Raw genomic sequence first — 21924 nt, forward strand, 5'->3', positions numbered from 1 at the left:
AAAAAAAAAAAGCTCAGATGTGTACTTTGTTAAAAAGTGGTTAAAACTATACCGTCTACAGGTATAAAATAGTCCAGATAGGCACTATACTTAGTAAAAAGTTACACCTACAGGGTTTATTTTCACTGGGGCCTCGATTTTTCACCCCCAAAAAATAATAATAGGGGGCACTGTTTTATTCATCACTTCTGTAAGGAACTGCAGCGCATGTGTTCAGATTTTAAGGTTCCTTATACTGTAAGTGACGTCCAGGGGACTGGCTGGTGGAAGTGATGCAGGGAATTTCCAGGAGTGGTGGATCTCTGATCAGACGTTATCCAGCCTGGTTATGTAATCTATAATAAGGCTTGGAGTAAACCGATCCACCTTTTAAACAAAGAATATTCTGTTTTCAACTTTTTGGGCAGTGGGGTTGATGACCCATGCAGTTGTTCAGTTTTTCACCCATAATAAAGCTGCTACATCATCATCATGCTTTATTCTCTTATGCCATTTAGAGGTTAAATATCATACATAAACGGAAGCTTTTCGAGCACAGGAAATCACAACAACGTAAATGGAGCAGGCAAATATCAAAAATATCAGCGAAAAACCGCAAACTTTACAAAAAAAGAAAAACCACAAGCAAACGTGCTGATTAATATGTGGTGACAGCGTCACCTAGTGGTCATTCTGCTGCTACACTGAACCTAATTGGTATATGCAGGGGAAAAAAAACAATGTAAAAAAATAAAAAAGGTTTTACAAAGGCACTTGTTCATTAAGGATCAGTCTGATAGCAGCAGCATAATTAGAGGGCTGGTTCTGACTGGCTGTCATGAGCAAATACTCAGCTTTTACCCTGTATCTATTGTCTAAAATACTCAATATTCTGTAGACACAAAAGTCACAATCTGCACAACATTATTCAAAATTATGCATCAGAATAAAATCAAACTGTGCCTCAAAACTAAGTGGTCTGCAAAGGAAATCTCGTAATCTCATGACAACACTTTCACGGTACGGAATAATCCTGACTTACCTTTTTTAAACTGTATCCAGCGTGGAAAATAATAGGTGGCAACAAAATATTAAAGAAGACTTCTGGGTCAAAGGTCACCTGGAAAGAAGCGATAATACATTCAGATTACACGGGTGCTGGAATTGGGGGAACTAAATAAACACAGTTAAGAAGATAATCATCTCTCTTAATTGACCTAAGCGCATTATGCTAGGCCGCGGAAGGGAGTACAGCATGTGATGTTGGCAACAAACGCTGGGCTGTTGTGATTCAGGCTACCATGGAAGTCTTACATTTTAGAATACAAGACGGGGACTAAAAATGAAATCAGAAAAATACAAAAACAAGGCTCAATAGTTTATGTAGGTTGGACCCCATACACAGATGTCCCATAGTAAAACTTAGTATGCACACAGCAGTTTTTGTCTGGCCGATTCTCGCCATATTTGCTGGGTTGCAGCCAGATCTCCGCAGGTCCCCATTATAAATAATGTTGCCAGATGGCAACGCTGTAGCTTCCAGAAATACCGAAATGCAGAGAGATCTGGCAGGCTGTTCCCTGCAGGATATACAAGCGCCAGTGTGAAACTAGCCTAAGGCCTCATGCACATGACTGTTCCGTTTTTTGCGGTTCGCAAACCGCGGATCCGCAAAAAATGGAAGCCATCCGTGTGCCTTCCGCAATTTGCGGAACAGAACAGGCGGCCCATTGTAGAAATGCCTATTCTTGTCCGCAAAACAGAGAAGAATAGGACATGTTCTATTTTTTATTTTTTTGCGGGGCCACGGAACGGAGCAACGGATACGGACAGCACACGGAGTGCTGACCGCATCTATTGCGGCCCAATTGAAGTGAATGGGTCTGCATCTAAGCCGCAAAAACGGCGGCTCGGATGCGGACCCAAACAACGGCCGTGTGCATGAGGCCTAACATTGAATTCAATGGAAGCTTCAAATCTTTTTTTCACTGTGCTAGCCCTGGCAGCTGCTGGAAAATATTTTCTATGGATACAGATTTTTATTTAAAAAACAAAAACAAAAAAAAAAAAAAAAAAACACCCGTTCTGATGGAGAACTTGTCACTGAGACCTCAAAGCATCAGTGTGCTTTTATAATAGAGCTATACTACTCCACCAAACAGCACTCCTAAACTAGTAAATGGAGGAAGCGCTTCCTGGTTCAGTACTTTTATTTCAGATTATTTTATTGATCTTTTTTCAGACAGCTAGCCGCTCTGAAAATGATCATTAAATATACACATCACACCAGAAATCCTCAGAAATATGTGAAACCTAGCTCAAGTAGAAAAAAAAAAATATTAAAAATAAAGATTATTCCAAGCCAACAAAATATAAAAGTCTCACATAGCTCAAGATCCATCATATAGATAGAGGTAATGCTTTAGACGTGCAGGGGGTCATTTAGCAACCAATATACTCCACGTTTTGGCGTATATTAGGCGCAGATTTTGTCGCCGATCTTAATAAATGAACCCAGTAGTATATACTGGTGTGGACGACATTATGAGAATCTAAATGTAACACCATTTGCCTTAGATCATCTTCAACTAGAATTTGTGAGAGATGAAGAACTCCAGGTTGTAGCTCTCACAGTGGTCATTCCCTATTCTTCTACAAGTTTAGGCTCAGATTTGGTCTTACTCACCTTCTAGAACTTCGCTCTTAAGAACTGGTTTTATTATCTTGGCATCTAATACAGAAAAGGCAGAAGGGTGATTATACATTCTACATAAACTGCTTAGAGCCTGAGGTATACGACTAGAGAACCAAGTACAGGTCTGGCCACCATGAACCCAAGTAATCAGTAATTTAATGAATAGCACACCGCATCCTCTACAGCAGAATTGTAGGTCACTGAGCTGAAGCCTCATGGGCAAAAACAGGCCAAGTGAGTGCCAGGCTCTAAGGCAAGTTTCAGATGTGCAATGAAGCCTGAGAACATCACAAGACTCAGGCACTAATCGAGGAACTCAAAGTAGAAAATCACTCTCACATACAAAGCAATTTAACCCAGAACACGACAGATAAAGCAATTTTGAGGCAGAAATTACAAGGACTGATACATCTTGTAGACCAGTATAAAAATAAGACGGGATGTCCAGCTTTCCAAAAAAGACGTTGTTCTTTATTCCAAAATGACACAGGATAAAAAACAATCCAACACGGTAAGCAGGTCTACATGTTTCAGATGCTCTAATACTGATCCTTATTCACGACATCTTGTAGACCAGGGATGCTCAACCCGCGGCCCTCCAGCTGTTGCAAAACTTCAACTCCCAGCATGCCCAGACAGTCTACAGCTATCAGCCTACAGCAGGGCATGATGGGAGTTGTAGTTTTACAACAGCTGGAGGGCCGCAGTAGACAATGCAAAACCTGCTTAGCATAATCCACACTCCATAGTCAAGTAGTTGAGCCACCGACCCCTCTTACTCCGGTCTGTAATTTGGTAAGAGAATAATACGTAGTAATGTACCATGTGGACTACGCAGATTTAAAGACGTCGTTTACCATCAGTAATACGCCTATATTAGGTCTATTTCTGGCAGAGATTGCGGCGCAAAGGTTATTTGCACCGCAATCTGCAACTTTTCCCCCCCTCCCACAGGTCTAAAAAAAAGTGTGCGGGGAAGGGGACGGGCCGGCATTTACCATTTTTTACTCCTGTTTTAGGAACCTTCCAGGCGAGCGTGTCCGGATTAGGTCTGGATGCGTTGCGAATGCGTTCAGTGAAAAACGCACGATTTTGCAGGCAAAGTCATTCAGTTTTGCCTGCGATCGCGTTCAGTTTTTATCGCGCTGGTGCAATGCAATTTAATGTGTTTTGCACGTGCGTGATAAAAAACTGAAGGTATACAATCTCTTAGCAAACATCCGTGAAAAACGCTTCGCATCCACACTTGCTTGCGGATGCGATTTTCACACAGATCCATTCACTTCTATGGGGCCTGCGTTGCGTGAAAAATTGCAGAATATAGAACATGCTGCGATTTTCACACAACGCACAAGTGATGCGTGAAAACCAATGCACATGTACACAGTCCCATTGAAATTAATGGGTCCAGATTCCGTGCGGGCACAATGCGTTCACATCACGTATTGCACCCGCGCGGAATACTCACTCATATGAAAGGGGCCTTAGGCGTAGAAAATGGTCTAAGTTTAAACCAGCAAGGAAGCTGTCTAAGGGCTCATTCAGACGGCCCTATGTTTTGTTCCGCAGCCGTTGCGCATTTTTGCAGAACGGGTGCGCACCCATTCATGTTAATGGGACCGCAAAAGATGCGGATCCGCATTTTTACGGACGGCAACAATGGAACTCTATTAAAGTGATGAGAACCCAGCCTAATGTGTATGGCCTCCTTAAGAGTCAGCAGTAGACAAGGCTTCTTTATCACTGTATGTCATTTATAGTGATATACATATAGCTGAAGGGAAAGACAAGTAAATTAATATGGATACGATTAGAATACACCTGAGGCATATAAAAACCTTGGGGAGTAGAAGTCTAACCAAGCCCTAGCTACATACATTACTACTTTACCAGTGACTGAGCACAGTTTCACATCAGACCCCCTTATGTAATCCTTTCAATGAGACCATTATCATCATTTCTGGATAAATGACATTACATTTTACTGCACGCTACAGAGAAAATCTGTGTCACACCGCCAGCTGTTACTGATGTTGGATTATCTGGTAGTGTGAATGAAGCTTTAAAATTCAGTCTGAGATCTGTGGGATTTGTTTAAAAAAATATAATAATAATAATAATAATAATAATAATAATAATAATAATAATAAAAAATAATCCCCTCCAATACTCTGCACATTGCTCTTAACTAACTGGACCTAGACCACTGTAAACATGCAACCAGTAAGTGTAATACGATAAGGACAGTGTGTGGACAAATATAACTTAAAAGCATAGCAATATACTAAAAAGAAACCACCAGTGCTGCAGATACCACTGTGAGCACCAGATGGCGACAAAGAGGCTGCAAAAAATGCAGCAGACGAATCTCTGGTATTTAAAAACAAATGTGATTTTTTTTTTTTTATCGTTTCTCAGAGGTTGTAAATTAGTAGCAAGGAGCTTCATTTTACTGGTAATCAGTTTTTTTTTATATAATAAAAGCACACAGAGCTATAGGGACTGGGTATTGCGCATGTGCTAGCGGCCATCTAGCAACCCATGTCCTCAGCTCTATACACACAATCCCTGTGACAGGTGCCATTTCAGCCACCCATGCCAGACCGCACTTAAAGACTTTTGAACCATATTTGCGACTTTTCCAAACTCAGGACGTTTTTGTCATGGTTTATATTAGATAAAAATAAATGCATCCTGTTTTAATACTCACCTATCACTTGTTCCCACGACGAGTTGGTTCTCTTTTCAGAAATGCGACTGACAAAAAGTCTGCCATAAATGCGACTTTTTACACAAACCACCACATAAGCTGGCTTAATAGTCTGCAGTAATTTGAGCCAATTCTGCTGATAAAAGGATGATAAATGAGGCGTAATATGCACCAATTTGATAGCCCCGCCCACTTTGACATTTATATTTCATTTTATGGTGAAAACGCCATTTTGTTTTGGTGCATTTTACTCCATAATTCTGGTGCAACATGCTTAGTAAATGTCCCCCTATATCTCCCAGTATCTAGCTATAAATAAAGGGATCATGCACACGGCCGTAGTTTGTCCGCATCAGATCAGCATTTTTTGCGTAAAAAAGATAGAACATGTCCTATTCTTGTCTTTTTTGCGGACAAGGTAAGGACATTTCTAGAGGAGTGAGAAAAAAAAAATGGCAGCATACATAAGGCCAGGATACATGATTTACGGACCGGAAAACAGATGCAGCTGTGATTTAAAATTAAAAATTGTGATTTGTTACCTGAAAGGGCATCAGTCAGCAGAATTGTACCTAGGAAAATGACTGAAGTTTAAATATATGCAAATGAGCTTCTAGGAGCAACAGAGGCGTATCTTCTGTATGGCGAGCATTTTCCTGTACTGGACTGAATTACCTAACGGCGCAGTGTAAGGCCGAATGCACATGGCAGTGAGTGGTCCGTGGTAACACGGCCTGGATTCCTGCTGACAGCAGGAGCGCACAGCGTCATTGGTTGCTATGACGCTGTACGCTTAATGCCGCCGCTGCACTACAGTAATACACTCGTATAGATCATACCAATGTATTACTGTAGTGCAGCGGCGGCATGAAGCGCCTAAGCCTGTAGGAGAAGTCATTCATGATCATGTTTAAACTGCCTGGCCCTGTCAATCAAAGTACAGAGGGCACAGCAGTTGCAGAGAGAGCAGAGCCTCTAGGTGTAACAGTAACGCCCCCGTTGCTCCTAGAGACTCATTTGCATATATTAAAACTACATTTTTCTCAGCAATCGGCACATATGAACATGTAACCAACACAGATGCCTTCAGCTGCCAAGCACACATGTAACAGGTCAGCCAGGTTCATAGATACAAATCTGCTGACAGATGCCCTTGAACAGCGAAGCGGAGCTGAAACTCTAAGGCCTCTGTCACACGGGCAGGATTTCCGCGCGGGTGCAATGCGTGAGGTGAACGCATTGCACCCGCACTGAATCTGGACCAATTCATTTCTACAGGGCTGTGGAGTCTGAGTCGGAGGCAATTTTGGGCAAAAAATGAACCGACTCAGACTCCTACTAGATTTAAATTGGAATAAAAAAAATTTAAAAAAGCAAGTTTAAATGTCCCAATTCATAAAAAGTTATTATTAATTACCGTCTTTTTCGTCCTATAAGACGCACCTGCCCATAAGACGCACATAGGTTTTTGAGGAGGAAAAAAAAAATATATATATTTTGAACCAAAAGGTGTGCTTTTGAACTAATGGTGGTCTGTGGGTGGCACTGTTATGGGGAATCATTGTGGGGGGATCTGTGGATGACATATATATGGCATCTTATCTTATGTGTCATCCACAGATCCCCCCATAACAGTGTCCCTGTGTAGTGAATGGGGGCCGGCATCTGTTTCTGTAATGGCAGCGGGGCCCGGTGCCTGCTTCATTCATAAAGTGGGCGGAGCAGGCGCGTGACGTAGTGAGCTACGCTACGAGCGCCCACCCGGCCTCCTGACTACCAAGAAGTTCGTAGTAAGTAGTACAGCGCTAGATTTAAGATGATTGGAATACTTTAACAATACCCACAAGTTAGATATGATTACCGTATACTACAGTGAGCGGGGCCCGGTGTAGTAGAATACAGTGACTGCACCGGGCCCCGCTGCCATTACAGAAACAGATGCCGGCCCCCAGCCCCTCCTCCCTCTCAGCCTATTCACCGGACGGTCGCAGCATTCGCCCCATAAGACGCACTACTATTTTTCCCCCACTTTTGCGAAAAATACGGTACTTCTCTACTGTAAGAATAAAGGCCAATGCATGCAGTGCGTCACGTTACCGCAAAACTAACACGTTAAGTGACCGTGAAGAAGCATGCTTTTCATATGCTTCACTATATGGCACGCAACGCACAGTTAAGGAGCGGCAATACTTATACTTTCCATTGTGTTGTGTTCCACTGTTACAGGGAACGCAGCGCCCATGGTTAACCTAGCCTCTCACTGATAACTGATTAAGTAGATATGTCTTTTGCAGGACTAGAGACACTTGTATAAGTGAAGGGAATGGATGGTCAATAGTTCAAGACTGAAGCTGTAAACCATTAGAAAAACTGCTGTCATTTAGCTAAGGCTATAAAAACTTGTAAACTCAGATTGTTAGCTTAAACTTTAAACATGACTATGGGATTCTACTAGGGAAATCATGTTTTACAATAAATGCCCCTTCCTGGATCCTCCCACTGCCCGATCATCAGCAGAAGATCAGCACACAAAGGAGAAGGCAGCAGCTTCCTAGCCAGTAGTTCTGCGGTAATGACATGTATGTTGCCTTTCTTTCCTTCAAGGAATGTATAAAATACATTCGCATATTAAATACAGAGAAGTCGGAAGTTCCAAAAACTGAGGAGTCGGACCATTTATCTTCCGACTCCACAGCCCTGGCTGTGCACATGAGCAGTGATTTTCACGCATCACTTGTGCGTTGCGTGAAAATCGCAGCATGCTCTACTTTATGCGTTTTTCATGCAACGCAGGCCCCATAGAAGTGAATGGGGCTGCGTGAAAATCGCAAGCATCCGCAAGCAAGTGCGGATGCGAGTTGCTAGGAGACTATCAGGATGGGGACCCGATCATTATATTATTTTCCCTTAAAACATGGTTATAAGGGAAAATAATAGCATTCTTAATACAGAATGCTTAGTACAATAGTGCTGGAGGGGTTAAAAAAATAATAATAATAATAATTTAACTCACCTTAATCCACTTGTTGGCGCAGCCGGCTTCTCATCTGTCTTCTTCGCTGTGCAGTAGGAAAAGGACCTGTGGTGACGTCACTGCGCTCATCACATGGTCAGTCACATGATCCATCACCATGATCCTGAACGGATCTCACAAACAGAAACCAAAACGCCAGTGTGAAAGTAGCCTTTGTCACATGCACCCCCTTGCATAGACGTATTAGGGAATGTTATATGGATTGTCCTATTCAAAGTAGTACGTAGTCATGGCAAGGAATCTTAGAAGCTGTAATTGAGAAGTCACATGTACTCTGTGTAAAGAGTAAGTAACGGTACATTAAAGGGGTTCTGCAGTTTGTTTAAACTGATGATCTATTCTCTGGATAGATCCGCATCTGATCGGCGGGGGTCCCACCCCCGGGACCCCCACTGATCAGCTGTTTGAGAAGGCAGCGGGTCTCCAGGAGCGCCGCGGCCTCCTCACTGTTTACCGCAGGCCCAGTGACGTCACAACTAGTATTAACTGGCCTGGGCGCGGCTACGCTCTGTTCACTTGAATGGATAGATCATCAGTTTAAACAAACTGCAGAACCCCTTTAATCCCTTCCTTTCCATCTGGTACTTCTGCTGTGTCTCTGAACTTTGAAAAAAACTTTTGACATCCCATAAAGACATATCAAAGGTTTTGGTTGGTGGGGTATGCTTACAGTCTCTCCTTGCCACAGGAGATGGAAGGGGGACTGACTCAATATATAAATCAACTGGATTGACACCACTGGTGCATGCACGGGTGTACCTCCTGAATATATATCAACAAAGAGATCTGGTACCACAAAATACCCAAATATCAAAATGTATTAAATGGACATAAAAAACATAGACATACATAAATACAGACACGTGGAAACAATATAAAAGTCCCAGCATCGGCAGCTCTAAAATCCCATAATATACCATATTACATAAAATGTGGGCTTCCTGTAACTCACAACCTGTGCATCTAGATTATAAATGTCCCATATGGGGATACCAGATGCGTGATGCGAGTCTAGCGGGTGTGGGTGACTAGCTCTCCATCATACAGACATGTCCTATGAATCGACTGTGCACTAACATAAGCAGTCAAAATACAATGCCATAAACATGCCGAGCAGGTCTGGATCTTTCTTACCGGATGCCCCAAAATGTATAAGTGGGATGAGCTGTCGGTGCCTGGCGTGCCCCTCTACGCGCGTTTCGCGTTAGCTTCTTCAGGAGGAGTGCCCACTGCAGCCAATTACTGACTGCAGCAGTGACCTGTCACCCATGTGGTACGTCACTGGGTAACGTGCAGCACGAGTGACCGGTCATGACTGCAGCAGTAACAAGACACCCATCAACTGGATGTTAATTCCCAGAGACCTGGGACCTGCTGAGGCGACCAAGAATCAATGTAGCTGGAATCCAGCAGTGGTGACCAAGTGAGTATGAACCCGACCGCGGGTCTATCCACTCTGTAGAGGTCTGTTAAAGGGCATCTGTCAGCAGATTTGTAGCTAAGAAACTGACTGACCTGTTACATGTGCGCTTGGCAGCAGAAGACATCTGTGTTGGTCCTATGTCCATATGTGTCCACATTGCTGAGAAAAAGGATGTTTTAATATATGCAAATGAGCCTCTAGGAGCAACGGGGGCGTTACTGTTACACCTAGAGGCTCTGCTACTGCTGGGTCCTCTACACTGTGACAGGGCCAGAATGTTGATGTTTTCACTGCCTGGCTCTGTCAAAGTGCAGAGGATAGAGCAGAGCCTCTAGGTGTAACAGTAACGCCCCCGTTGCGCCTAGACGTTAATTTGAATATATTAAAACATCATTTTTCTCAGCAATACGGGGACATATGAACACGGGACCAACACAGACGCCTTCAGCTGCTAAGTGCACGTTACAGGTCAGCCAGTGTCATAGCTACAAATCTGCTGACAGATGCCCTTTAAAAAGTTCAGTCTTGGATAACCCCTTTAATTTGTGACCAAATCAAACTTAGATCCACGCACAGTCATTTAGTTCAGAATTCCTCATCTGGAGTTAGAAGAACTTGTGCCACCTGGAAGATGAGCCACCTTTAATACCGATCACGTAAAAGCACAACAAAACCCAACAGGATCCCCTCCCCAAAAAATAACCAAGGGTCACTTACTTTTCTCAACATGTCATTCTGTTCCATATTATGAATCTTCTCAGGAATAATTTCTCCCTTTAATGTGTACTCAAAGAACTTCCCACTGACGTTGACCAGCAGTGTGGTGAATGCCCTCTGTTCTGGAGAGCAGCTGATGGCTTTGTCATAGGTGCTGGTGGAAGGTATACCATACCTCAAAATCACCCCAACAATAAGACCTGATCAATAAACAGAATGCAGTCAGAAACATCAATGACTATGCAAGAAGGTCAGATTGTGAACATTATTTCTTACAACTTCAACTCAAAAGAGACCAGAAGGAGTGGGGGTTGGGGCCTTGGAGCTGGAATAGAGTGGTGTCCCCCATATGCCGGGCCCCTCATACTGAATCTACTAAGGCTACTTTCACACTTGCGTTTTGGGCAGATCCGTCATGGATCTGCAAAAACTGATCCGTTACAATAATACAACCGCATGCATCCGTCATGAACGGATCCGGTTGTATTATCTGCAATATAGCAGAGACGGATCCGTCATGAACTCCATTGAAAGTCAATGGGAGACGGATCAGTTTTCTATTGTGCCAGAGAAAACGGATCCGTCCCCATTGACTTACATTGTGTGCCAGGACGGATCAGTTTGGCTCAGTTTCATCAAGCGCACAGCAAAACGCTGCAGGAAGCATTATGGTGTCGGCCTCCAGAGCGGAATGGTGACTGATCGGAGGCAAACTGATGCCTTCTGATCGGATCCTTATCCATTCAGAATGCATTAGGGCAAAACTGATCCGTTTTGGACCGCTTGTGAGAGCCCTGAACGGATCTCGCAAACGGAAAGCCAAAACGCCAGTGTGAAAGTAGCCCTACCTGGCTCGCCGCCCCTGGTCCCAACACCGCCGCTGCTGCTGCTTCTCCCTGTGCGCGGATGAAAACATCCAGTGTCGGGGGGGAAACGCATTATAGAACTTGGATAACCCCTTTAAGTTGAAAAAACAAAAACATGCTTTCTTTTCAACTATACAGATATTGTAACCATAGACATCTGGCATAAAAAAAATATATATATAAAAAAATTTACTGTAGGTTGCCCTGTACCAACTAGGACACCTCCTAATATAATGAAATAAAGAAGCAAATGCAAACACGAAAGGGCAGCAGCACTCTGTACTATATACAATATAGAAACATGAAATGACATTACTGCTATGACCGGTATGTCAGGAGTAGTGCTCTTTCCAATATGATATCCTAAGGTTAGGTCATCAATAAGCAAGTCCCAGACAACCCCTTTAACTAATCAATACTGGAAAACAAGTCCAAACTATTGTGCAAATGAAAGCCCCAACATATTCTAAAAGCTGTAGACTATTATGGCATGCTGGGGGTTGTAGTTTCACACTAGCTTGCGAGCTACATAAATAATGCATGTGAGAACTGGAAGCATACATTAAATAATATATAGAAAGTATTAATGGCTCTATAGTGAATCACCTGGCAGTGTATGGCGGTACTACTGGAATAGGGGCCACAACGAGCGCTGCACTGGCAGGAGCACACATAGCTGCTCCTGCTTGTGCCCGCTAAGCTTGGCTAAATCCTGGCACAGCACATTAGTACCCTGGGCCGATATGATGTTTCAGGATTTAGCTGAGTGGAGCGGGCACCTGTTTGTGCCCCTAAAAGCTGCAGTAATGCCAGACCCCCAACAACTGATATTTAGGTTATATTCTATGGTGTGCTATATGTGCCAAGTTACAGAGGATCTCTCACAATACAAACTGCATACATCATTAAATAGAGATCTTAGACCTCGTCACAATGGCTGCATAATCCTTTATGAAATTTTGCCCATCAGATATTATAACAAGCATTTTATTAATCCAATTAAGGAGTTAAAGTACATCCCAGCCCCTCGGCTTCTAATTCAAATGCTTACATACATTAGGCATTCTGATTTGGACTTTCACAGTAAGTACACCGGCCTCATCAGGACAAAGATCTATTTAATACTGCATGTAGTTTGTATTGTAAAATCTGAGGATACTCTTTAACCCCTTAATGAGCACAGACATGTCTCTCTACAAACGCCATTAAAAAGGGTCTTATTATAGGCCACCTTTTTATGGTAGCCTACTATAAACGCTGCACGGGTTCCCCAAACTCTCGTTTGACAGCCAGGATCCTGCTCTAACAGCCCAGATCAGCAGAAGTCTATTGCTCACGGCATCTAAGTGGTTTCAGAGTGAGGGGGGTCTCTCTCCGTCACCCATCCGTACCCATGCAAATGAGATTGCGGGGTGCCGGTGTCTGTAAACTGGAACCAGGGTTCAAATGAAGGACTTGAGCCCTGTGTATATGCCCACCTGAATAGGACTGAACAGGTTTAATTACACTGCGCCGCCTCTACAAGCGAGATGACTCGCAGGTAATTTTTAAGTGGAAGCAGCACTCACACGAGCACCGCTACCCCTTCAAAGAGATGATCGGCGGGGGTGCCGGTAGTTAGACCGCCACCGATCTGATATTAATGACCTATCCTATGGATAGGACATTGATATCTTTGTACTGCACAATCCCTTTAAGGTTTGGCATAAATATATACCTGACATTTCATAACTGACTAATAAAGTGCTTGAATGTCAGTGAATAGCCCAGGGAGTAGAGGGTATTGTAGACAACAACTGGGACCTCCTTCTTAAAGGGAACCTGTCATGTGGATATTTGATTATAATCTAATTATATACAATCATTAACTACTAAAAAGTACCTTAGATGTATTCACTTACTGGTGTGACAGATGGTTACCTCATAATATACACACAAAGATGCCATATGCTAATGAGCTGATTTGAGTCCAGCGTGATGCCATTAAGTCCAGCGTTTATTTAATTATACTCTATGAGGATTTTCTAAATAGTTCTGAGGTTCCAGCTGGATGGGGGTTGCTCTTCTCAGGGCGGGTGCTCCGACTACAGACAATTTGAGGTGCTCCACCTTGCTAGACTAGGGCTTAATAGGGAAAGCACAAGTAGGCTAGCATACCAATAGCACTGCCTTTGTTATGATGAACCGCCACTAAAGCTATATTGACCCCGACCAGCTGATCTTAAATATATACCTGACATTTGTATGGTTGTCAAAGCAGTAATAAAGCCTAAACAAGAACAACCAGGTGTGCAACAGCTTGTACAGGAATGTATTTCAGAAGCATGAATTCCATTATGGAATCAAATTTTATATAAATAAGAGCAGATGGTTTGGACTGTAATTTTATCCCCCGGTCTGAGGCATGGCCTGACAGGCAGCCTATGAAAAGCCCATAGACTGCAACAGTATTCTATTGCAGTCTATGGGGCAAACGATCATGAGATCACATATTAAAGTTCCTAAAGGGAAGTAAAAATTACTATTTAAAAAGGAACCTGTCACCGGGATTTTGTGCATAGAGCTGAGGACATGGGTTGCTAGATGGCCGCTAGCACATCCGCAATACCCAGTCCCCATAGCTCTGTGTGCTTTTATTGTGTAAAAAAACCCATTTCATACAATTGTTATAGGCAAGTGATCATCTCTTGCAAATTATCTATTTAAGTTGATCACTCATCAGGTTGATCAATTTGGACTGACACCGGACACTATTTTATTCAATAGCGGTGGACATATAGTAGGGGACATCATCTGATGTGCTACCTATTATGACATCTATCATTTAACACTGTTTAGTCAGCGCGGTCTATCTATTACGTTGGTTTTTTTGATTCATTGTGTTTAGGGTTTAGGCAATTTATTCCCTGTCATAGACCAGCAGCGACACCCTCCTCTGAGTGTTATTCAGTGCATCCAACACTACACCCTGTTCTATTCAATAAGGCAGCGCGGGTTTCCTTTGATTGTTTGTTGAGCCGCCATTTGATACATATGTAAATTAACCTGAGATGAGTTAGAGATTGAAAATATGACTCTTCTCTGGTCACACAAGTAAGATATGACTCTTATGTTAATTTGCATAAAAGGCGGGAAGCACAAAAATCCATAATACTTATTGAATTCGTCTGCAAATGAAATTAAAAGTGTCATTTATATGTTTAGGGTAACACAATGAACATTTAGAAACGCTCAGTGAGGGTAGCATAGTAGAGGTGACAGGTTCCCTTTAAAGTTTAAAAAAAAAATGTTCATAAAATTTACAAAAAAAAAAAAAAAAAATGCAAATCACCCCACTTTCCAAATTCACATTTAACAATGAACAAAAAAAAAAAAACATAAATTGTTATCGCCATGTCTGAAAATTTTCAAACTATTTAAAGGGAACGTGTCATCAACTTTATGCGGACCGTACTGAGGGCAGTATAAAGTAGTGACAGAAATGCTGATTTCAGCGGTGTGTCACACATCAGCTAAAAGTAAGTGGCTGCTGAGAACCGGCATCATCATTGCAGCCCAGGCCTTGTAAAGAGTCACGGCCACCTGAGAAGAGTCATGGTTATTCGTGATCATCTGTTCTCCCTGCCCACCTGCTGGTCTTCTACCTAGTTGTCTCCCTTTCTTTCTAGGAGAGAACTGCCAATCATCAGCAGGGAGAGCAGGAATTCATGAATAACCATGACTCTTCTCAGGTGGCCGTGACTCTTTACAAGGCCTGGGCTGCAATGATTATGATGCCGGTTCTCAGCAGCCACTTACTTTTAGCTGATGTGTGACACACCGTTGAGACCAGTATTTCTGTCAGTACTTTATACTGCCCTCAGTACGGTCAGCATAAAGTTGATGACAGGTTCCCTTTAAATATTTTCCTGTGCGTTGAATGCTGTAATGGAAAAAAAATAAAGCTAACTTATTTGCTGTTTTTGGTCACCTCACCCCCCAAAAATTAAAGTGTTAAAAAAAAAGTCTTATTTAATCTAATAAGGAACAATGAAAAACTAAAATGTGCCCTGCAAATAACAAGCACTCACAACTCTATAGACAGAAATATGGAGAAAAAAAAAGTTATGGGTGATATGGTGATGCAAAGAAAAACATTTTTTAGATTTTTTTTTATTTATTTTTTTAAGTAGTATAAAAGGTTAGAAAAATTCTCTTAGATGGCGGAGAAGAAAAAACAAAAAAGAAAGAAAATAAAAAGTCTGTGTCCTGAAAGGGTTAAGGGCTCAGTGCATTTGGTTACCGAGTTCCATGCATAAACATATGCAGGAAGTGACCAAGTTACTACTATAGACAGCCAGAAGAGCAGCATTTAAAGGGGTTGTGCAGCAATTTATATTGATGTCCTATGCTCAGGATAGGTCATTAATATCTGATTGGTGGGGGTCTGACACCTGGCATCCCCCCCAACCAGATGTTTGAAGAGAAGGCAGCGTTCCATGCAAGCTCCGCTCCCTGTTCATTACACTGCACTGTGTCTCAGATGTGCAGGGTAATTAAGAGTACTCACTCCATTCACTTGAATGAAGAGAGTGCTTGTAATTACACTACGCCACGCAGTGTAAAGACTGGGAAGCATGGAGCGTGGCCTCCTTGTCAAACAGCCGATCAGGGGTCCGACGCCCCTGCTGCCGATTAGATATTGATGACCTATCCTGAGGACAGGTAATCAATATAACTCACTGCACAACCCCTTTAACTAGATTTCCATCAGATAATCAGGGTTCTGATCACAAAAAAATAAATAATTAATAATAATAAATAATAATAAAATAATAATAATAATAATAACAGAATTTTGAATATATTAATAAAAAGAGAACTGGTATTCAAGATTGGACATAGCCATGACTGAGATTTATGAAACACTAGCCTACACTTACGGTACATACATTCAAAGTATCCTCATGTCAACAGGTAAACAGAGAACACATTAAAGGGCTCAGGTAAATGAGATTAACACAAAAAGGAGATTTTACCTTCTAGGATTCCTTTTAGTTTACAATTTTAAAACCACAGGCTACTTTCACACTAGCGTTTTTCTTTTCCGGCGCTGAGTTCCGTCCTAGGGGCTCAAATCCGGAAAAGAACTGATCAGTTTTATCCCCATGCATTCTGAATGGAGAGTCAGTCCTTCAGGATGCATCAGGAGGTCTTCAGTTCAGTCTTTTTGACTGATCAGGCTTTTCAGAAAAACGTAGCATGTTGTATTTTTACCTCCGGCCAAAAAGCCTGAACACTTTGACTGAACGCCGGATCAGGCCTTTTTCCCATTGACTTGCATTAACGCCGGATCTGGCGCTGTGTGTTCAGTCAAAACGGATCCGGCTTTTGCATGTTAACCCCGAAAAATGTGAAAAAAAAGTTAAAGTCCATAAATGGCGGATCCGTTTTTTCCAATGCATTTTTTCATTGTGATCAAAATCCTGATCAGGATTCAAATGTAATCCGTTTTCACACGTTTTTCCGGATCCGGCGGGCAGTTCCGGTGTCGGAATTGAACGCCGGATTAAAACAACGCTAGTGTGAAAGTAGCCTAAGCTGAATGACAGCAGTTTTTCTAATGGTTTACAGCTTCAGTCTTGAACTATTGACTATTCCCTTCACTTATACAAGTGTCTCTAGTCCTGCAAAAGACATATCTACTTAATCAGTTATCAGTGAGAGGCTAGGTTAACCATGGGCGTTGCGTTCCCTGTAACTGCGGAACACAACACAATGGAAAGTATAAGTATTGCCGCTCCTTAACTGTGCGTTGCGTGCCATATAGTAAAGCATATGAAAAGCATGCTTCTTCATGGTCACTTAACGTGTTCGTTTTGCGGTAACGTGACGCACTGCATGCATTGGCCTTTTTTCTTACAGTAGAGAAGTACCGTATTTTTCGCCCTATAAGACGCACTTTTTTTCCCCCCACTGTGTGCGTCTTATGGGGTGAATGCTGCAACCATCCGGTGAATAGGCTGAGAGGGAGGAGGGGCTGGGGGCCGGCATCTGTTTCTGTAATGGCAGAGGGGCCCGGTGCAGTCACTGTATTCTACTACACCGGGCCCCACTCACTGTAGTATATGGTAATCATATCTAAAGGTGAACCAAGTAAAAATAATAAATAAAAACGGTGTCAAAATAGCAATTTTTTGTAACCTTGCCTTACAGAGTAATGGTGAGTGATCAAAAAGCACTATGTACCCCAAAATGGTAGTAATAAAAACGGGCCCCCGCACAAGACGACTGATACAAAAAATAAAAATATGGCTCTCAGAAAATGGCGACACAAAAAACAGTTTAAAAAAAAAAATAAAAAAAATGTTTATATATATATATATATATATATATATAAAAAAAAATAGTATATAAAATTGGTCTACTGACTTTCAGAATAAAGTTAACATGTTATTTCTCCTGCAAGGTGTTCGCAAAACCCAAAAAGCAGTGACAGAAATTGCAGCCCGTTGTTAATCCTGAGGCTAAAAAGTGATCGAAAAGTTGTATGCGCCCCATAATAGAACCAATAATGATGGCAACTGATAAAATGGTTGTAGTACTACACTAGAGGCTGTTCAATAGCAACATGGTGCCCGTAAACCAATCCATCAAAATCTGCACTGCAAAAGCTAAAAGGTGGTTTTTCCCTTCTGAACCCTGCAGCAGTTTACATCTACATTCACCCCAGAGTCTCTACAGTTGTCAGCACAAGATGCGCAAATTACCACATTTGGCATAAAATCCGCATGGTGCTCATTTCTGTGTAAAAATAGCAATTTTCACTTTGCACCATCTGTGCAAATTAATTTTTGCAGAACATCCGTTGGTTCAAAATGTTGACTACACCCCTAGGTACATATTGTGAGGGTGTGGTTTCTAAAATGGGGTCACTTCTTGGGGGGTTTATTTTTATTTTTTTATTTCACTTGAGGGCCTCTGCTGTTCTCGGCCAGTGCTGTATAAATCACCAATCTAGGCCTCAAATGCATATGGGGCTCTTTCTCTTCTGAGCTCTGTGGTGTGCCCATACAGCAATTTAAGACCACATATGGGGTGTTGCCATATTCAAGAAGAAATGGGTAACAAATTGTGGGGTCCCTTTTCTCATGTAACCCCTTAAAAATTAAGAATCTGGGCCTAAAGCAATATTTTCCTGTAATAAAATAATATTTCATTTTCACCACCGAGTGTTTTTGAAATTCTATTAAAACGCCTAATAGGTCAAAGTGCCCAATACACCCCTTGAACAACTCATTGGGGGAAGAGGGGGGTGTAGTTTCCAAAATGGGCTCACTTTTTGGGGGTTTCTACTGTAGGGGTACCTCAGACTCTACAAATGCAACATGGCGCCTGGGAACCATTCCAGCAAAATCTTCCCTCTTTCCCTTCTGAATCCTGCAGTGTGCCCATACAGCAGTTTATGACCACATATGGTGTGCTGCCGTATTTAGTAAAAATTTAGTAACAAATGGTAGGGCATTTTTTTCCTCATGTTACCCCTTCAAAAAAATTTATTTTTCATTTTAACAGCCAAGTGTTTCTAAACTCTATGAAATGCATGTGGAGTCAAAGCGGTCCGTACATCCTTCAATCAATTCCTTGAGGTGTGTAGTTTCCAAAATTGGGCAACTTTTTGGGGGTTTCTACTCTATGGGTACCTTAGGGTCTCTCCAAATGTGACATGGCACCCAAAATCCATTCCAGCTAAATCTGCCATTCAAAAACCATATGGTGCTCCTTCCCGTCTGATCCCCGATGTGTTCCCAAACAGCAGTTTACGACCACATATGGGGTGTTCAGGAAATAATTCTTAAAACTTGGGGTGCTTTTTATCCTGTTAACCCTTGTGAAAGTGAAAAATGAGGGGCTTATGCAACATTTTATTGGTGGAAATGAAATTTTTTATTTTCACAGCCACATGTTTCTAAATTCTATGAAACACCTGTAGGGTCAAAGTGGTCAGTACACCCTTCTCCTTGAGGGGTATACGGTAGTTTCCAAAATGAGGTCACTTTTTGGGGGTCTCCATTCTATGGGGATCTTAGAGTCTTTTCAAATGTGACATGATGCCAAAAACCATGCCAACAAAATCTGTTCTCCAAAAACCAAATGGGCGCTTCTTTTCTTCTGAGCCCTGCAGTGTGCCCATGTGTCACAAGAAAAAAAAAATCACAAAATTGCTTAGATAAGTAAAAGCATTCCAAAGTTATTACCACATAAAGCGATACATCAGATTTGCTAAATTTGGCTTGGTCCCATCACTGTGGTCCACCTAAAGAGAGCTATGTTTCATCCTTTGCACACTAGGACCAGAGTGATGCAGTGCAGAAAATAAAAAGTTGAAGGGACTTTGATTCTTGGGATTCGCAGGGGTCCCAGAGCTTAGACCACCATTTGATGGTGCCATATTAGCATTTTCTGGGGGAATCTCTCAAGAACAGTACGTCCTAGAGAGCCGAGAGTCTAAAACCTTCCCAGACACTTGATGAACCTATATGCCAAATTTGGTGAAGATCGGTCCAGTCGTTCGGCCATGCATAAAGGACAGACAAAAATTCATTTTTAAATACTGGTGAAACTCGAAAAATTTGAATATCGTGCAAACGTTAATTTACTTCAGTAATGCAACTTAAAATTATAATATTGTGAAAAGGTTCAATATTCTAGGCTCAAAGTGTCACACTCTAGTCAGCTAATTAAGGTTACTTTCACACAGAACAGAGGTCACACTACAATTTTTCCAGAAGAGTAAAAATACTCCTCTCACCATTTTTGAGGAGTATTTTTAGCCGAGGAGGAGTACGAAAATTGTAGTTATTCATATATGTAATACACAGGCTTATATAACATTAAGGGGTTGCTATTCATGCAGGGAAACCATTACCAGTCTTCTCTATAATGTCTTCCATGCAGAATTAGCAAATGTTGACCATTTTAAATTTCTCTCAGAAGACTGAATCCCTACCTTTCTTTAAAGGGTTTCTGTCACCCCACAAAACTTTTTTTTTTTGGATAGTTAGATTCCTCATAGCGCGATATAGGGGAATATAATAGTCTTACTTACTTTCATGCGGCCGATTCTTTATAAAACTAAGTTTTATAATATGTAAGTGAGGGCTCTACCAGCAAGTAGGGCGTCTACTTGCTGGTAGCCGCAGCAGAAAACCGCCCCCTCGCCGTGTTGATTGACAGGGCCAGCCGTGATCTCCTCCTCCGGCCGGCCCTGTCAGTATTTCAAAAATCGCGCGCTTCTGGTCATTCGGCGCAGGCGCTCTGTGATGAGGAGGCTCGTCTCCTCAGCACTCCCTCAGTGCGCCTGCGCCGATGACATCACCGAAAGAGAGGACGTCATCGGCGCAGGCGCACTGAGGGAGTGCTGAGGAGACGAGCCTCCTCATCTCAGAGCGCCTGCGCCGAATGACCAGAGGCGCGCGATTTTTGAAATACTGACAGGGCCGGCCGGAGGAGGAGATCACGGCTGGCCCTGTCAATCAACACGGCGAGGGGGCGGTTTTCTGCTGCGGGCTACCAGCAAGTAGACGCCCTACTTGCTGGTAGAGCCCTCATTTACATATTATAAAACTTCGTTTTATAAAGAATCGGCCGCATGAAAGTAAGTAAGACTATTATATTCTCCTATATCGCGCTATGAGGAATCTAACTATCCAAAAAAAAAAAAAAAAAAAGAGTTTTGTGGGGTGACAGAAACCCTTTAAGCACTAAATCTGTCACGTAGGGATCGAAGCAGTAGACTGTGCAAAACTCAATGCAATAAGAATTGAACAGGGACGTCTGGTGGTTGTGGCAGGAAGCAGTAGTGGTCCAGTGGCACTGGGTGGGGTCTGGGACGAATGTACAGGAGGCAGTTATAGGACAGTCTTATACACAATATATCGGACTGTTGCACAGTATAATGTACCGTATAGTTTTCTCTGTGATCTCTGGAAAGTGTGCTCCATATGGGAAAATAGATCTCTGGTCCAGGGTACTTACACAGAGAAACTAATAGCCAAGAGGCTAAAGAAAACCCTGCTTCTGGTCCTTATGTTAAATCAGAACTTTCATGTGATTGCTCTGATACCTAAACACCAAAAGGAAAAAAAGAATTAAAAAAAACTGCTGTTTCTCTAGATGACCTTATGTTGATAGTAGTGTAAATAGAGTCCCACAGGCCTATAAAAGTAGAGTACCTGCTTTTATAGACCCTTGAGACTCTATTAACACTACTATCAACATAAGGTTTTTAAAATTATTTTTTTCCTTTTGGTGTTTAGGTATCAGAGCAATCACATGAAAGTTCTGATTTAACATAAGAAGCAGGGTTTTGTTTAGCCTCTTGGCTATTAGTTTTCCATTGATAAACCTCCAGATGGAGCTCCCAGCAGCAGATAGAAGCCTGCAGGGCACTTCTGATGTGACATCACCTGGGCACAAGCCTGACACTTCCCTCATTGTCTTTGCTCCGCAGAGGCTCCA

At 42.2% G+C, this 21924-nt stretch overlaps 1 protein-coding gene across 3 annotated transcripts in view; it reads right to left on the reverse strand.

Annotated features, from left to right (window-relative positions):
* SLC9A7 (solute carrier family 9 member A7) overlaps positions 1 to 21924 on the reverse strand; it is a 111566-nt gene that overhangs the window by 65520 nt on the left and 24122 nt on the right. For all 3 annotated transcript variants that reach the window (XR_005777659.1, XM_040425146.1, XM_040425145.1), the window contains exons 2-3: positions 10559 to 10758; positions 1022 to 1099 (exon numbers count right to left, since the gene is read on the reverse strand). Coding sequence is in view for 2 of the 3 variants with exons in the window: in XM_040425146.1 (XP_040281080.1) it covers positions 1022 to 1099; positions 10559 to 10758 (278 nt within the window). In the remaining variant the exon portion in view is untranslated. The remainder of the gene's footprint in view (positions 1 to 1021; positions 1100 to 10558; positions 10759 to 21924) is intronic.

The sequence above is a fragment of the Bufo bufo genome, chromosome 3 (genome assembly GCF_905171765.1).
Source record: "Bufo bufo chromosome 3, aBufBuf1.1, whole genome shotgun sequence".
NCBI lineage: Eukaryota > Metazoa > Chordata > Amphibia > Anura > Bufonidae > Bufo > Bufo bufo.